Below are 18,836 nucleotides of genomic sequence, written 5' to 3' on the forward strand. Positions count from 1 at the left end.
ATGACGGGCTCGATCCTAGGACCCTGAGATCATGACCTGACCTGAAGGCAGACACTTAACTGACTGAGCCACCGAGGCACCCCAGAAAACAAAAACTTTATTAAAACAATGTTTACAAAATGAAATTTTATAAATACCTGTTATAAAATTCTCTGTACTCACGAAATATAGGCATTTTACAACATTAACAAGTGGTACATGTCAGTTATATTGCATAAACTATCTGTAAATTACAATAAAAATTAATAAACTATTCTAGTAACCCTTGATAAAACCAGCAATAAATAATAATAAATAATAAGTAACTAATAATAGAAAATTGTACTCTGTGGAGCTCTAAACATTTCCCCTCAAGAGTAAAAGAAAGCAAGGCACCTGGGTAGCTCAGTTGGTTAAGTGTCTGACTCTTGGTTTTGGCTCAGGTCATGATCTCAGGTCATGGGATCGAGCCCTGTGCCAGGCTCCATGCTCACTGCAGAGTCTGTTTTCAAATCTCTCCCTCTGGCCCTCCCCCCACTCACATGTTCTCTCCCTCTAAAATAAATAAATAAGATAAAACAAAAATAGAAGAAAGATTTCTATTCTAGAAGAGCACACAATATGAAAACTGGGAAATACGTTGAGGTCACTGACTTCTAAAATATCAGGTCAGAAAAATACATTATAAAGGAATTGGAGAAAGAAGTCAGAAGTCACAATTATGATTTCCTGCCTACAGTTATGTAACAGCCAAACAATAGAGCAATTCCCTACCTATGCAGTGCTTTCTAGTTATTCAGTTCACTGGCCCCAAATGTATATAGCTCAGAGTGTATTCTTTGAAAATTTACTTAACTAAGATCAGAGACAAAATTTTGAGAACTGCAAAATGAAAACATACAGAATATAATGCAAAGGGATATCTCATAACAAACATAGCCAAACAATAGAGCAATTCCCTACCTATGCAGTGCTTTCTAGTTATTCAGTTCACTGGCCCCAAATGTATATAGCTCAGAGTGTATTCTTTGAAAATTTACTTAACTAAGATCAGAGACAAAATTTTGAGAACTGCAAAATGAAAACATACAGAATATAATGCAAAGGGATATCTCATAACAAACATAGCCAAACAATAGAGCAATTCCCTACCTATGCAGTGCTTTCTAGTTATTCAGTTCACTGGCCCCAAATGTATATAGCTCAGAGTGTATTCTTTGAAAATTTACTTAACTAAGATCAGAGACAAAATTTTGAGAACTGCAAAATGAAAACATACAGAATATAATGCAAAGGGATATCTCATAACAAACATAGCCAAACAATAGAGCAATTCCCTACCTATGCAGTGCTTTCTAGTTATTCAGTTCACTGGCCCCAAATGTATATAGCTCAGAGGTGTATTCTTTGAAAATTTACTTAACTAAGATCAGAGACAAAATTTTGAGAACTGCAAAATGAAAACATACAGAATATAATGCAAAGGGATATCTCTTATTAAACAAAAGTAACTTATGAGTGTACCATAAAATATGCAATATTCCATACCATCAACAGGACTAATTTGTATTTTTTAAAAGATTTTATTATTTATTTTGAGAGAGAACGCATGTGCGAGAGAGCTGAGGGGGGGGGCAATGGGAGGAGAATCACAAGCAGACTCCCTGCTGAGCACGGAGCCTGGTGTGGGGCTCAATCTCACAAGTGTGAGATCATGACCTGAGCTGAAGGCAAGAGTCAGATGCTTAACCAGCTGCACCACCAAAGTGACTTGTCTGAAGACTGAGTGACATATGAGCCAGGAGAAAAATTTCGTCCGAGAGCTCACAAGAAAGCAGCCTTTGTTTTCCCGTAGAACTCTCCCATTGCAGGGTTTCTCAAACACCATTAATGGTGCGGCTTCCTCTCTGCCCTTCTGAACTCTTCCCTATGTTTCCGCCTGTCACACATTCCCACCCGTTTGGTTTTATGCTATTTGCTCTTTGCTCTCCACAGTCTAGGACTCTTTCCCTTGCTCCAAAAAGGACATAATATTCAGATCAGAAACAGAAATTCCTGCTTATAAGAAGAACATGAATGTGATGTGTTATGGCTTTCCACAATCCTAGCTCTTTGTTCAGCTGAGGAGAGAGGATATCACAGATGGATCTAGAACAAATGTATCACAAATTCCTCCACTGCTTGCTTCCTAAGAGCACAGGCAACAGTATAACATGCAGATTTATAGCTGTTTTCTAAAACTACTGAATCAAAAGCACAGGAGAAGAAAACAGGAAACTGGGTATTTTAAGTTTGCCATATGGTTTTATGCATTCTTAAACTCTAGAATAACCCCTGAAGAAAGAAGAGAGTAGAAGTCCAGATGCCACGTTATGAGGCTTTTCATTTCTGAGTCAACAGGGCTTCAATCTCAGTCAAGCAGGACAGGGGCCCCCAGAAGACAGACAAGGGAAAATGCAAAGATACCCAAGGGTAGGCCCCCACTTCTGGAGGAACGTTTTCCTCACCCAGGGAGACCAGGTTCCGGTAGTTCTCCACCATCACGTCCCTGTACAAGGCCCTCTGGGCAGGGTCCAGGCACTCCCACTCCTCCTGAGAGAATTCTATGGCCACATCCCTGAAGGTCAACCGTCCCTGAAATGAAAATACACTTCACCAAAAGGCCATGGGAAAGTTCTTCACACAAAATGAGAAGAGAGAAGTGTATGTAACAATTTGGTAAAGTGAGTGTTCAACAGATCCATGTTAAGGTATTGTGAGCAACTTATGTGTCTCTAATTTTAATTTCTTATGCATTCCCATAAGAGATTATGATGCCCTCCAAATAAGTGTGGCTCTCTCATTTATGTGGACAATGCATGACATGAAGCAGACACATAAAAAGTCAATATTGCATTGTCTCTACAAAGTATTAGATATTATGTCCTACATGCTGAGTGATATCTAGACGAGCTCGAGAACACGAGTGCTATCTTCAGATGACAAATTCATAGTGGATCTAAAAACTGTGATGAGGATGACAACGGCAATAACTTGGAAGTCTGTTTGTTTTAAGACTTTATTTATTTATTTGACAGAGAGAGCGAGCGCAAGCAGGGGGAGAAGCAGGCAGAGGGAAAGGCAGAAGCAGGCTCCCCACTGAGCAGAGAGTCCGATGCAGGGTTCGATCCCAGGACCCTGGGATCATGAACTAAGCCAAAGGCAGACACTCAACTGAGTCACTGAGGCAGCCCTAAATGTTACTATTCTTACTACTATTCTACTATTTAAATCATTAGCCTGATAGTATAGAAAGAACTGAAGGCCATGGAATATATTTAAGATATAATTTCTACTGCCAAAAAATATGAAATTTACAAAATGACGTCTTTTACAAAAACCAGACTTTCACATCCATGTACTTGTGCACACACGCGTAAGCAATATGAATTAACTGAAATGAGAAGAGTTCTTTCTCAACATAATTTTGAATGATTTTTTTTATTCACATGTATTTCAGCATGTTTGGGAAAATGACAATCTATAAATTGTACTTAATTCAGTTTGTCAATATGACTGTATAGTAGGCTGGTAAAGAGATGATACAAACATGAAAAAAATATAGAATACTTTAACTCCAGTCTCTATAAAATACCTGAATTCAAAAATATAAACACAATTTTAACCATTTAAATGTAGGTATGTAAGCATTAACAAAAGCCAAACAGTTTGTTTATTCCACTAATAAAGCAATGGTTCAACATTAGAAGAGTTACCAGTGTTATACACTAACTGAACAGATTAAAATTTTTTAAAAAATTGCAGTAATAGATACTTGAAAAAAATGACAAAAAGGAAACTGGGGGAAAAATTATTACTAAGCAAGAACATTTCACCAAATGTCATGACTCAAGTGAAAAACACTATATGCATTTCCTCTGAAATTATGGTGGAGGAAAGAGGCTGGCCAGGGCTCCTGCCATTCACCACCCTACAGCATGCCTGAGCAGGGACCGGAGGGAGAGGCTGAAGGAGGAAAAAACACAGAGAGAGAGGCAAAGAGCTGGAACTGTTGAAATTCACAGACCTAAGGACAGAAATAGGCTAAAAATGAAAGACGGACAAAGATATTCCAGGCAAGTGGGATCCTAAAGAGAGCAGGGGGGGCGCCTGGGTGGCACAGCGGTTAAACGTCTGCCTTTGGCTCAGGGCATTATGGGATCGAGCCCCACATCAGGCTCCTCCGCTATGAGCCTGCTTCTCCCTCTCCCACTCCCCCTGCTTGTGCTCCCTCTCTCACTGGCTGTCTCTATCTCAGTCGAATAAATAAATTAAAAACAAATCTTTAAAAAAATAAATAAATAAAGAGAGCAGGGGTCCCTACATTTTATCAGACAAAAGAGACTATGAGACAAAAACTGTCACAAGAGACAAAGGACATTATAATGATAAGAGGGTCAATTCACCAGAAAGATGGAATAATTATGAACACATAGGCATATAACATTAGAGCCCCCAGGTATATAAGGAAACAGTAACATATTTCAATACCCAGTTTCAGAAGATCTAGAAGGAAACAGAGGACCTGAAAAGCACTATCACCAAATGCACCTACCAGAGAGAACACTCCACCCAACAACAGCAAAACGTGCTCTTCTAAAGCACACATGAAACATTCTCCATGACAGATCACATGTCATGCCACAAAACAAATATTAACAAATTTAGGAAGACTGAAACCATAAAAAGCATCTTCTCTAACCACAGTGAACTGAAACAAATACAAACAGCAAAAAGGAAACAGAAAAATCCACCAAATGTGGAAATTAAAACAATTCATTCTTAAGCAATGAGTCGAGAAAGAAACCACAAGGAATTTTTAAAGCGTCAGATGAAAATACCACATACCCCAATGTAGGGATATGGTGAAAGCAGCACTGAGAGGAGCGTCCACATGGTGAATATTTACATCAAATAAGAGGAAAGATCTCAAATCAGAAATCTAATCTTACACCTCAAGGAAGCAGAAAAAGAAGAACAACCAAACGCAATTTAGCAGAAGGAAGAAAGATTACAGCAAAGAGGATAAAAAATATAAAAATCAACAAATCAAGAGTTAGGTTTTGAAAAGATTAACAAATTGACAAACCCTTAGCTAGACCAAGTTAAAAACAAACACACACACAGAGGCGTCTGGGTGGTACAGTCAGTTAAGTGTTTGACTCTTGGTTTCGGCTCAGGTCCTGATCTCAGGGTTATGAGATCAAGCCCCACGTGGGGTTCCACACTCAGCATGGAGTCTGCTTAAGCAATCTCTCTGTCCCTTCTTGTACCCCTCCTCTCCATGCTCTCTTTCTCTCTAATAAATACATAAATCTTAAAAAAAAAAAGAAAGAAATGGAAGACGGGACATTACAACTAGTGACACAGTCCAGTCCTTTCTAATGTTTAGAAAGGACTCGAAGAGGGTACTATGAACAATTCCATGCCAACAATGCATAACCCAGAAGACAAGGGTAAATTCATGGAGACATACAACCTACCAAGACCTAATCATGAAGAAGTAACAAACGGGAACAGAATTAGGTAGAGGACATGCAGGCAGGAATCAAAAATCTCCAACAAAGAGCCTAGGACCAGATTGCTTCACTAAAGAATTCTACCAAACATTTACAGAAGAATTAACCCATCTCCTGCTAAAAATCACCCAAAGAATTGAAGATGGAACACTTGCAAACTCATTCTATGAAGTCTGCATGATTCTGATGCCAACCCCAGATAAAGACACAAGAGCAAAAGAAAACTACAGACTAATATCCCTGATGAATACTGAATCGAAAATCCTTAACAAAATACTATCAAATCAAATTCAGTAGTACATTAAAACAGGTATCCATCATAACCAAGTGGAATTTATTCCTCCAAGGTAAGGATGACTCGACATGCAAAAATCAATCAATGCAATACACTAATAGAATAAAGGAAAAAAAAAAGCCTCGATCAACTCAATTAATGCAGAAAAAGTCTTTGATAAAATTCAACAACTTTTCAGGATAAAAACACTCAACAAACCAGAAAGAGTAAACTACCCCAACATAATCAAAGCCATATATGAAAAGCACATCACTAACATACTCAATGGTGAGAGATGGAAAGCTTTTTCCCTAAGATAAAAAGGAAGGTAAGGCTTCACACTCTCAGCATTACTCTTCAACAGAGTACCGGAAATCCCAGGAACAGAAATTACCAAGAAAAAGAAATAAAACCTACCCAAATTCGAAAAGGTTGATTTCATATTTTAAAATTGATGATGAATAAAACACTTTCCATTCCATTCCCAATCATTAAAATTTTGAGTTTTGGTTTGTTTTTTTGTTGTTGTTGTTTTAATTTAAGTCATCTCTACACCCAGCGTGGACTTGAATTTACAAGCCCGAGATAAAGAGTCACATGCTCTTCCGACTGAGCCAGCCAGGCCCCTCTAATCATTAAAATTTTGAAGGCAGGGACTCACTTGTTCTGCTTCAAATGTAGTATAACAACAGGCAGAACAGATTTCTCTGAATTGGTCTCTTTTTCTAGAAGTTACCAGGTATTTGTGGACATTAATACATGACTTCCATGTGCAGTTTCTTCTACCCTGGCGTACGAAGAGCCGACCGTGCATCCAGACGTGGCCCTAAACAATCCCCGCTGCCCAACTGCACTGACGCCACAGGGCCCACACCTGCCTCCAATCTACGCCCATGTGAAGCCCGTCATGATGAGCCCAATGGAGTCTCCTCACGGCTCCACGCCACTGGGTCACGATGAGAAGAAATCTAAGTGGAGATGGGACTGAGGGAAGGCCTGAGTGAGTGTAAACGAGCATGTGTCAAGGGTACTTTAGAGATGAACAAGTCCAATAGGAAGGAGAAACAGAACGTCAACCAAAAATATGAGTTTACCTGAGAAAAAGCCATTCTGGACTCCTCTTTCTCTTCTCTTCCTCCTTTTCTGAATCTGTTTCTCAGGCAACATGAGTCTTTCGGAGAAGTCAACCTTCAAAGTTGAAAATGTGCGGTTTAATGCTTAGAATGATCATATCCCACCCTATGCCACAAGCACACACACAGGGCAATGCTCCCACGCGGGAGAGATGGCCCTCAGCTGCCCACTGCCACAGGAGGGGCTCACGGACAGTACACGCCTACGCAAACACCAGCAAGCGAGCTTTGCCACCCCTTTCTTCAGATCATACTCCCTTCCTGGTGAAGCCCAACACCGCAGCAGTGGGGACCTCGGGGGCACTGACCCTCCCCTTCAAATCACAGACCTGCCCTGATCAAACCCCCTGCAGAGCAGAAACCTACTCCCCCTCAGCCCAGATCTCAGGCCTCAGACACAAAGGACCCAGAGCCTTGGTGCTTAATGCCGAATACAGATCAGGAACACCGGGGGCACTTCGAATATTATCAAGGCTGCTCCCCACTCCCACAACTATCTAAAGGGGAATCTATGAGGGGGGCACCAAAGATGTATCTGCAAAATGCCGGAACAATCTCATGTGAAGCTGGGATTGAGCACCACCCAGAAGAGGCAAGATCAACACACCTCCCACTGGTTTTTCTTTTCCAGCTTGACTGAAGTGTAACTGACAAAAATTACATATATTTAGGTGTACAATTTGATCATTTGAAATAATTATCACAAGCAACTCACATCCATCACCTCACAATTACCATTGTGTGCATGTGCACGGTGAGAACACTTAAGATTTACTCTCTAGGCACATGTCAAATATATAATACGGGATGATTAAATATAGTCACTGTTCTTTACCTCAGATACCCAAACTTACTCATTCTACAAATGGAAGGTTGGACCTCTGAGCAACATCTCCCCGACTTTCCCCACCTGCCAGCCCCTGGTAACCACCAATCTACTCTACGGTTCCAGGAGTTGGCGTGTTTAGGTTCCACGTGTCAGCAAGATCACACAGTATCTGTCTGTCTCTATGCGGCTTATTTCACTTAGCATGATGCTCTCCAGTTGCCTCCAGGTTGTCGTAAATAGGATCGCCTTCATTTTTATGGACAAATAATATTTCATTGTATACATATGTTTCAAATTTTCTTTATCCACTCCTCGGTCAGCATTTAGCTTGTTTCCATACCTTGGCTGTTGTGAATAATACACGCCGATACCTTGGCTGTTGTGAATAATACACGCCGTAATGCACATAGGAGTGCAGATATCGCTTCAAGATACTGATTTCATTTCCTTTGGATACAGATCCAGAACTGTGATTGATGAATCAGACGGTAGTTCTATTTTAAATTTTTGGAGGAAACTCCATACTGTTTTCCAAAATGGCTAATCCCGTTTACGTTCCTGCCAACAGCGCACAAGGGTTCCCAGTTCTCCACTTGCTCACCAACACTTGTTGTCTCGTATCTTTTCTTGATAGCCATCCTAACAGATATGCCACCTCCCACCTGCTCTCCCCTTGGAGGCTGTTGTCACCAGGATCCAGACCTGGAAGGGGAAGGGGTAGAAGGGAACTTGCAGGACAGGCGGAGACAGAGATGGGGGGGAGCAGGCCAAGAGGCTCCCCTGAGAAGTGGTATCAGATTGAGGACTTGCGGGAGGGTGTCTGCCACCTGCATCTGAGGGGCCAGACAGTTCCAGGCAGAGGGACAGGCCCTGGGAGGGCCCTGAGGCAGGAGCAAGCCTGGGCCCAGGAAAGCGGAAGAGGCCAGCAAGGCTGCGGCAGGGTGAGGAGGGGGCCAGCAAGAGAGGAGGTCAGAGAGGCACCTGCGGAAGCAGATCGGGAAGGGCGTGGTCTTCCAACATTTGCCTCCCACATCTCTAAAGAATTTTAGAAACTGTGTATTCTTCCTGTCATTTTAAGTAAACATTTAATTCTCTCTTATCTTACTAATACTTGCAAATAATGTAATTTCTTACATATTTTATGTTCATGCCGAGACGTGTATCTAAGTCCCAGGAAGTACAAGATGGCCCTTAACCAATAAGTACAGGACCTTTAGAAAAGGTCAAGACCATTTTTGGACAAATTAAGGTGCAGACGCGCGTCAGACATCCTAGCAGAGATGTAGAGACACACAGACACAGGGTGCAGAGCTCAGGGCACAAGCTCAGCAGAGAAGGGAAAGAAAATCAGTCTTTCAAGGAAGAGGGAACAATCAACTGTGCCACATGCTGGTGACAGGAGCAGGAAGATGAGAACAGGAAACCAATCACTGGACAAAAGGGAGGTCCCTGGAGAGTCTCAGTAGCACAGTGGCTATGAAAGCTTGACTGGATGGGGTCCGAGCAGCGACTGAAAGCAAGGTTTGAAGACAGAGTGTTTAGTGTACCGTGCTCTGAAATGAGCATAAAAAAGGACACTTAATAAGGGGGAAACAGTTAATGGAGTATGTTTTGCTCTACAGATGGAAGAAGAGTGAATAAAAAGGGTCTGCGGTATGTGTGTCTCTGTGTCTAAGATACCACCACCCCTGCCTGCTGACCAAGTAACTTCCAAAGAGTAAGGCATATGAGGTGCAGGAAGGATAAGAGCCCCAGAGGTCACCGTGGGGAGCGGATGCCGGGGGCACCCCCGATCCACCCCTCAGGCCCGAGGCACCATCCTGCCGCAGCCAGCTCTCCCTGCGGACGCAGCTCAGGCCCCGGTCCCACCCACAGCCGGGGCACCGTGGCTGCCTAAGCCCACCCCCTCCGTGCCTCCTCGGTGTCAACAGGAGTTTCCCAATTAAACCCCAGCAGGCAAATCTCAGTCTCCGCATCTGCGTCCCAGGGAACCCGAGCTAGGACAGTGGCACTCCGAACAGACCCATGCAGCCCCACGACTACCCATAAACCCACTTCCAGGTGCTCCTGCCAGCACTGAGACACCCCTTTCCAACAGCTCCACACCTCCCTCGGCCCCACAACCACGCTTGGGACACGTGCACACGCCGTTCACTGGGCCATCTAGACGCCCACACTTGCTTCCATGTCGCTCCTGCAGACCCCTCAAGGCTCACTTCCATTTCCCCTCATTTTCCTACCTCTCTCACAGGCACGCACGAGCAAACCGGGCTAAGGCACAGGGACCGCTGGGCACAGGCACCACAGCAGTGACGGACACAAGGGCCAACTGAAGGGCGCTGGGCTTTCACTATGGAGACCGAAAAGTTGGCCCTGCTGGGAACACTTGTGAGCAACCGGGGACAACATGGAGTCCAGTTTAAAAACAGTCGAGGATGGGCTGGATGGAGTTCAGTGAGGACGTCAGAGACAGAAGCGCCTAGATCTCTCCTCCTCGCCCCACTCACGGCAGATCACAAGACCCTCTAGTTCTTCAGGGTGTCTATTTTATGCCCACTCAGGCTCCTGACCTTGTCCCCACCCTTCCTGAAGGGAGATGAGGATTCTTGACCCTGAGCAGATCAACTGCTGGAAGGCAAAGCCCCTGCCCGAGATGCACTTGCTCCCTGGTGATGCGCCCAGCGCCGAAGACCTGGGGGCTGCCACAGGGCAGTGACACCATGGGTGACACATCTGGGGACCCAGCTCTGCAGGGCTTTCTAGGATTCAGCACATCCTTTTGCTCTTACTTTGACTAAAATAAGCAGCCACGGGAGGTAGATCAATTAGTGTTGAAACTTCCAGAAGAAATATGGGTACCATCCTCATGACTTGCCCTAGCTCCTTGGTCTTCTGAGGACTACTCAGCAAGCCTCGGAAACACAAGCCCAATGGAAGGTGCAGCAGCCAGCCTGGGCGCCCCCCAGTACACGGAAAACAGGAAAGGCTCCAAATAGTCAATGGAGAAGAGCTTCTCTCATCTGGGTGATTGACATGGAGACAATTCAACCCGCATAATATGGCAGACTGACTGGGGAAGGGCACTTCAGATGACGGGCGGGCAGGAGAGGCTGGAGACACATCTCTGAGCCTACACCTGAAGGAGGAGAAAGGGCCAGAGCCGAGACGATTAAGAGACAGAAGGTAAGAGTAGGGACCAGGTCCTGTGACGGAAATGGTTGGTGTCTGGGAACAGAGACGAGGTGAACATGACTGGCGCAGAGTGAGCGTGTGAATTGTGTAAGTTCCCAGGATGAGGCTGGAGACCCTGCCAGGGGCCCTGATGACACAGCACTGTGTAGCCCCGGTGAGGGTCTACTGTTTGTCCTGATGACAACGGGAGGCCAGCCAAGGGTTCAATGCCAGGGAGTGGTATCATCCGCCTACAGACTGACCCCTGCTGCAGGGAAAGACATCTGCTGATGGGCTAGGACTCAGAGCCTGTGTCTCTGCCTCCATCCTAGTGTTTTTGTGCTTCAGTTTTGGAGGCCTGGGACCCATTTAAAATTCTAATGACAACTGGGCACTCCATCCACAAAGAACTGCCACACACAGACCCAATGTGACCAATCATTTCAGAAATCAGCATTGCTCAGACTCAGGTTCTGGTCTAGTGTCCCACCTGCATGTTACAAGTAGGCTCACTGAGGCCCAGAGTGGGAGACTGTTCTGACAAGGTCTGAGCTGAGTGAACAGAACCGGGTGTAAGTGAATTCTGAAATGGAGTCTGATGGACCAGAAGCAGTTTGTCCTTATCATCCTCCCCCTTAAGGCACCAGGACCTTCTTTCAGACGCCCCAGCAAAAGATAAGTTTCTTTGAAAGTCTGATCACGCTGTATTTTTTCCACCTGCTTTCTCAGCTTATTCTCTTACTGTCTCTTTGCAAGTCCCTCACCCATCCTCTACGTTGTCCTTCAGCCGTAGTCTCATTCTCCCAATCTCCCTCGACCACACATTCAGTAGGCGTGGGATGGAGTAAGACGCCTGCCTTCCACAAGAGCGCACTATCCAGGCGGGAGGAACTGGGGACAGAACACGGAGTGTCACTAGGGAGGCCCAGGTCACCCACGGCACTGCGAGGTCCGGGGAAGAGGAGACCAGGGAGTCCGGCCTGAGGAGCTGCTCAGAGGGGTGAAGCGGGATGAGCTCTCCAGAATCCGAGGACGCGCGGCCTCCCTCTCTCCTGAAGGGGCTGCGGGGGCTGCCACCTGGGCCGAGAAAGGAGGCGGTGGGGCGCCAAGGTCATAAATCCACTTCGCGGAAGGGGGCTCTACACGGCGCGGGGCGGGCGGCGGGGTCCGAAGACGCCCCCAAGCAGGACACGGACGGGAAGCCGGCGTCTGCGTGGAGCCCACACGGAAGTGCCGCGGGCAGGGACCAGCCTGGCTGCGATTTTAAACCGAAAGGGACGCGCGCCCGGCCTCCCACCGCGACGTCTGCATTTATTTGGGGTGCAAGGGCAGGTGCGGGGATTTTAAGGCCCGTGGCGGCCCCCACACCCCTACGGAGGACGGGGGACTGCGAAGAACAGGTTGAAACGAGAAAGACGGAAACTCACGCTCCTCAGCGGGACCTTCGCTCCGCGCTATCCGCTTCCGGGTCTACAGGAATCTGCACGCGCAGTTAAAATGCGGGGTAGCATGGGGGCGGGGCGCAGAGGGAGGCGGGGCCTACGCAATAAGCCTGGGGGCGGGGCCTGGGCGGGACGCAACTATGAAGGGGCGGGGCGCGGAGACGCGACTCCAGCAGCGGGCAGGAGGAAGCGGACCCGGGCGGTCGCTCGGAGAGGCGAGGCTTGGGCAGGTACCTCGAGAGCACGGGGCGAGGAGGGGGCGGAGCCTGGGGGGGCGTGGCCGGGGTGCGGAGCGGGAAGGCTTGCGCTCGTTTCTCTAGAGTGCAGGTGTCCCTCCGCCCGCTGCCAAGGTGTGTCTCCTCAGGACGTAAAAATGATTCTTTCCTGTCTTCGCTTCCTGCTTATTTCACTATCTCTAACAATTTTACGGTAAAATCTCGTGAAGCTGAAGCATTTCGGGGGTCAGGGAACTGGGATCTCGGTGGTCTGTGGGGACGTGGTGGATCCAGGAACATTTTCTAGTTATAACAAATTTAAGAATTTAATTACGCAGGGGCGCCTGGGTGACACAGCGGTTAAGCGTCTACCTTCAGCTCAGGGCGTGATCCCGCCGTTATGGGATCGAGCCCCACATCAGGCTCCTCCGCTATGAGCCTGCTTCTTCCTCTCCCACTTCCCCTGCTTGTGTTCCCTCTCTCACTGGCTGTCTCTCTCTCTGTCGAATAAATAAATAAAATCTTTAAAAAAAAAAAGAATTTAATTACGCAACTGGAGCTGTCTGTGTAGGGATTACAAATTAGAATGTGAAATACAAAGCTCTCCCTGGGGAGAAAGGGCAATGCTATACCGACACCCAACAAAATAGCGTTTCTTTTTCGATTCCCCATTCACCCAGGAGGCGAAGCTCCACACTGAGCTCAGTTCTGAAGACTTTCTTTCATAGGGACAAGACCTGGGCTATGAGGCGTGGATGGCAAAGGCACATGACAATTTGGGTTACCAACCACTTCTTTAAAAACAACAGTAACTTGGGGAAAAAAAAGTTTTGTGTTTTGGGTATTCTGGTTTTTTTTTGTTTGCTTGTTTGTTTTTTTGAGAGAGAGAAAGTGCGAGAGGGGGTTGGGGCAGAGGGAGAGAATCTCAAGCAGGCTCACGCCCAGCGCAGAGCCCGAGGTGGGTCTAGATCTCAGGACCCCAGATCATGACCTGAGCGGAAATCAAGAGTCAGATTCATAATGGACTGAGCCTCCCAGTCACCCCAACAACAGTAACTTCTAAAAAATTATTATAAATTGCCTGATAAATTTCTAATGTTTGTTATAATTATTCTATTACACACTTGAGATGAATTACCTTCAAATACCAGAGATTAACTTGTTTACATCAAAATATACTTAAATCAGCATCTAAATATAATTTCAAAATCACTATACATCCATTCTGAAAGTAATTATTGGTGTTTGTTTACAAATTGTAATATATTTTAGCTTTTCCTTCTGAATGTTTACAAAGCCTGCAAAATATGTAGTCTTTGAAAGACATTGGGACTTATTTTCACTTAATAATCAATTTTGCAGTATTTCTCAGGGCATTCAGTAGGGAGGTATATGCTCATTAATATGAACCCTAAGGAAAGTAAAATTAGATTATCAACTAACTATCCAATAAATTTATTTCTACCCTGAATAATTTTTCTGGCAATATCTGTTAGTTAACATCTACTACAAGTATGTTTTCTGTCCTCCCTACATGTGGAAGATTTCATCCACAGAGAACCGGCAGCCAATCAAAATATAATATTTAGATAGGGAAATTAGCAGATTTAAAATATTTTCCTGTAAAATTGAGCAGAATCTCCTGGCATAGCACACATGAATAAAAGAAGATGTATCATGTCATTTTTAAAGGATGCACTGACTATGCCCCTTCCCCTATCCATTAGAGGGGATGAGGCAGGAGCCATGTGACCTGGCTTCAGGCCCACTGTCACATGATCCCAGAGGCAATCCCATTAGTTTGAGGCCCTAGCTGAAGAGGGATCTTACTTGCCAAAACTGGTCTGTAAAGTATGGAAGAAGTGACTTCTTCAAACGCACTGATTTATAAAGAGATCAACCAGGGGAGCCTAGCTGGCTCAATCTGTAGGACACACCTCTTTTTTTTTTTTTAAGATTTTATTTATTTATTCAACAGAGATAGAGACAACCAGTGAGAGAGGGAGCACAAGCAGGGGGAGTGGGAAAGGAAGAAGCAGGCTCATAGCAGAGGAGCCTGATGCGGGGTTTGATCCCATAACGCCTGGATCACGCCCTGAGCCGAAGACAGACGCTTAACCGCTGTGCCACCCAGGAGACCCATGGACACACATCTCTTGATCTCGGGGGTCATGAGTTCAAGCCCCAGATTGGGTGTAGAGATTACTAAAAAGATAAACTTTTTTTTTAAAAAATCAATCAAATCAAACTCATAGAAACACTAGAAAATTGGTTCCCAGGGCTGGGGGTTTGGGGAAACATGGAGAGGTTGGTAAAAGGGTACAAGCTTTCAGTTCTAAGACCAATAAGGACTAAGGAGCTAATGTAGGACATGGCAACTACATTCTATTGTACAACTGAAATCTATGAGAGAACTTAAATGTTCTCACACACACACAAAAGATAAAATATGTGAAGTGATAGCTGTGACAACTACATGGGGAAAATCCTTTTACAATGTATATGTATATCAAATCATCACAATGTGCACTTTAAATATCATACAATTTTATCTGACAACTATACTTCAATAAAAGTGGGCGGAAAAGGTAGCAAAAATTATACTGGCAGTTAAATGTGAATCATATACATGCATAAACTATACTGGTTCTTTTGATTAACTCTCCTGATAACTGTTCTCTCTTCGACTGTCAAAAATAAGGCTAATTTTCATTAATCCTTGAAATAAACCAGCTATTAGCATCCAAAGAATGTAGACAGCATGTCTCCTGTACTATTTCTACCACATAATCAGTAACCTATTACTATCCTCCCATATAAATCCCAATCTCTTAATGTCTTGGCCTGCTTTATTTCATGGTCATTTGGTAGAACATTCCTTTGCTTTGGGGACATTAGTTTTGTCTGGTCCCTGGAATTCAGCTAGATAGCTAGGCAAGTCATTCTGAACATCAGTGAACTCAACTGGAGATCTAAGAAAAAAACTGCTGCAATTCTACAAATAGAAAAGCAACCACTTTTTGCAAGATAGGAGGTACAGAGAAGTGAATCTGAGGGGATATATCGAAAGACAAGCCATGGGGGGAGGGAGCCTCCTAGGAAAGCGATACAACAGCAGCGTACAAAACCGGAACTTTTAGAAGTCTGCTCCCATGGGGAATGTCCCTGCCTGAAAGGCGCTTGGGTGGCGAAGCAGAGCAGAATCCTAGGTGAGACAGTGTGTTCTCAGGATCCCTGGGGTCACAGAAAGAACAGGGATGCCTGAGTACAGCAGAGTTCCCAGGCATCAGAGCAGGAAAGTCGGCTACAACCAGTGAGTCCAGGAGTGGGCTTTCAGCTGGTACTGTCACACAACCGTGAACTGCAGCACGGTAGGGTGACCACTCTCTGAGCAGGGGCCTAGCAAATGGCAGAACCGTGGCAAGACCCCCCTCCCTCTACCAGGAGGAGTGGCGTGGGTGTGTGCTCCAGGAATCTGCAGGGTTTGGAGACTGGAAGTGGGGTCGTGTGCCTGAGATAGAAACGCCTGGTCCCAGGCTGGGTGAGCACAGAGTGCAGATGGAGACCAAAGAGACAAGAGTGATTGCTATTCCCTGAGGGTGCACTCAGGACTGCGGGGCATGGGGCAAGAGACTGGGAGGCCACCATTTTCATTCTCATCCCCTAAAGCCGCACTGAAAGCCTTCAGGGAATAATACCCACAGAGAACAGTCCAGAGCTGCTTACATTTAGCCCAGGCCCCTGGCAAGGGAGGTACAATTCTGCCTGGGCAAAGACACCCAAGAATCAGTGCATCAGTTCCCTTGGATGATAAGCAAGAACAGCCGGCTAATATCAAGTTTACTGATCACACAGAAATGCAAAACTCCAGTGCTGGAGGAAAGTAGTATATAGAATTCATGCTTTTTTCTCATGATTCTTTAGTCTTTAAATTTTAATTTTTCTTTTTGACCAATTGCTTATTTTATCAACTCTATTTTTTTTAAGATTTTATTTATTGGGGCACCTGGGTGGCACAGCAGTTAAGCGTCTGCCTTCGGCTCAGGGCGTGATCCCGGCGTTATGGGATCGAGCCCCACATCAGGCTCTTCCGCTATGAGCCTGCTTCTTCCTCTCCCACTCCCCCTGCTTGTGTTCCCTCTCTCGCTGGCTGTCTCTATCTCTGTCGAATTTAATACCAGAAAAAAAAAAGATTTTATTTATTTATGTGACAGAGAGACAGCCAGCGAGAGAGGGAACACAAGCAGGGGGAGTGGGAGAGGAAGAAGCAGGCTCCCAGCAGAGGAGCTTTATGTAGGACTCGATCCCAGAACACCGGGATCACGCCCTGAGCCGAAGGCAGACGCTTAACGACTGCGCCACCCAGGCACCCCTATCATCTCTATTTTTAAGTCTTTTTTAATTTTCATTTTTACAGTCTATCCTTTCATTGTATTTAATTTTATTTTTGTGTGTGTATATATGTTTTTCTTTCTTTACAATTTTGGGATGTAAAGTTTCTTCTAACAAACGTCAAAATACACCCAGAATCTAGCGTATTGGTCTGTTCTGTTCACCTGTCTGACTATAGTCTTTAAGTCTTTTATCATTTTCATCTTTTCAGTTATATCCTATCCATTCATTGTATTTAATTTTATTTTTGAATATATGTAAGTTTTTCTTTGGTTACAATTTTGAGATCTAGTTTTCTAACAAACAGACCAAAATACACACAGGATCTAGTGTATTGCTCTGTTCTATTCACCTGATTATAGTCTTTTTTTCTTTCCCCCAGTTTCAGGTCTCTTCTGACTTGTTTAATGTATATTTCTCTGGGGTCGTTGTTGCTATTTTAGTATTTTATGCTCTAATTCATCTATTCTTCTGGACAGAACGACAAGACAGAAAAACTCACCTCAGAAAGAACACGAGGCAGTACTGACTGCCAGGGACCTAAGCAGGATGGATATAAGTAAGATGTTGGAACTGGAGTTCAGAATAACAATTATAAAGATACTACTTGAGCTTGAAAAAAGCATAGAAGACACTACAGAATCCCCCTCTGGAGAAATAAAAGAACTAAAAATCTAATCAAGTCGAAATAAAAAAGGCTATTAATAAGATGCAATAAAAAATGGAGGCTCTAACTGCTAAAATAAATGAGGCAGAAAAGAGAATTAGTGATAAAGAAGACAAAATGATGGAGAATAAAGAAGCTTAGAAAAAGAGAGATAAACAACTGCTGGATCACAAGGGGAGAATCCAAGAGATAATTGCTACCATAAAGTAGAAACAATATTAGAATAATTGAGATCCCAGAAGAAGAGGAAAGGGGGAGGCAGAAGGTATGTTTGAGCAAATTATAGCTGAGAACTTCCTTAAACTAGGGAAGAAAACAGGCATTCAAGTCCAGGAGACAGAGACAAGCCCCCCCTCAAAATCAATAAAAATAGGTCTACGCCTTGACATAATAGTGAAGCTTACAAATTTCAGAGACAAATAGAAAATCCTGAAAGCAGCTCAGGACAAGAGGTCCATAACGTACACAGGTAGAAACATTAGGAGCGCCTGGGTGGCTCAGTCGTTGAGCGTCTGCCTTCGGCTCAGGGCGTGATTCCAGCAATCTGGGATCGAGCCCCACATCAGGCTTCTCCGCTGGGAGCCTGCTTCTTCCTCTCCCACTCCCCCTGCCTGTGTTCCCTCTCTCACTGGCTGTCTTTCTCTCTGTCAAATAAATAAATAAAATCTTTAAAAAAAAAGGCAGAAACATTAAACTGGCAGCAGACCTATCTGCAGAGACCCAGCAGGCCAGAAAGGACTGGCATGATATATTCAGGGTGCTAAATGAGAAAAATATGCAGCCAAGAATACTTTATCCAGCAAGGCTGTCATTCAAAATAGAAGGAGAGGTAAAGAGCTTCCAGGACAAACAGAAAGTAAAACAATTTATGATCACTAAAGCAACCCTGCAAGAAATATTAAAGGGGATCCTTTAAGCAAAGAGAGAACCCCAAAGTAACATAGATCAGAAAGGAACAGAGACAATATACAGAAACAGTGCCTTTACAGGTAATACAATGGCACTAAATTAATATCTTTCAATAGTTACTCTGAATGTAAATTGGATAAATCCCCCAATCAAGAGACACAGGGTATCAGATTGGATAAAAAAGCAAGACCCATCCATATCCTGTCTGCAAGAGAATCATTTTAGACCCAAACACACCTCCAGATTTAAAGTGAGGGGTTGGAGAAC

General features: G+C 44.5%; 1 protein-coding gene across 2 annotated transcripts in view; it reads right to left on the reverse strand.

Moving 5' to 3' along the window:
• Positions 1–18,836, reverse strand: part of LOC105241272 (zinc finger protein 160-like) — a 39,881-nt gene that overhangs the window by 10,436 nt on the left and 10,609 nt on the right. For both annotated transcript variants that reach the window (XM_034639070.1, XM_034639069.1), the window contains exons 3-4: positions 6,906–6,999; positions 2,487–2,613 (exon numbers count right to left, since the gene is read on the reverse strand). In XM_034639070.1, coding sequence (XP_034494961.1) covers positions 2,487–2,613; positions 6,906–6,920 — 142 coding nt within the window. In that variant the 5' untranslated portion in view covers positions 6,921–6,999. The remainder of the gene's footprint in view (positions 1–2,486; positions 2,614–6,905; positions 7,000–18,836) is intronic.

This window comes from Ailuropoda melanoleuca, chromosome 12 (assembly GCF_002007445.2).
Source record: "Ailuropoda melanoleuca isolate Jingjing chromosome 12, ASM200744v2, whole genome shotgun sequence".
Taxonomy (NCBI): Eukaryota; Metazoa; Chordata; class Mammalia; order Carnivora; family Ursidae; genus Ailuropoda; species Ailuropoda melanoleuca.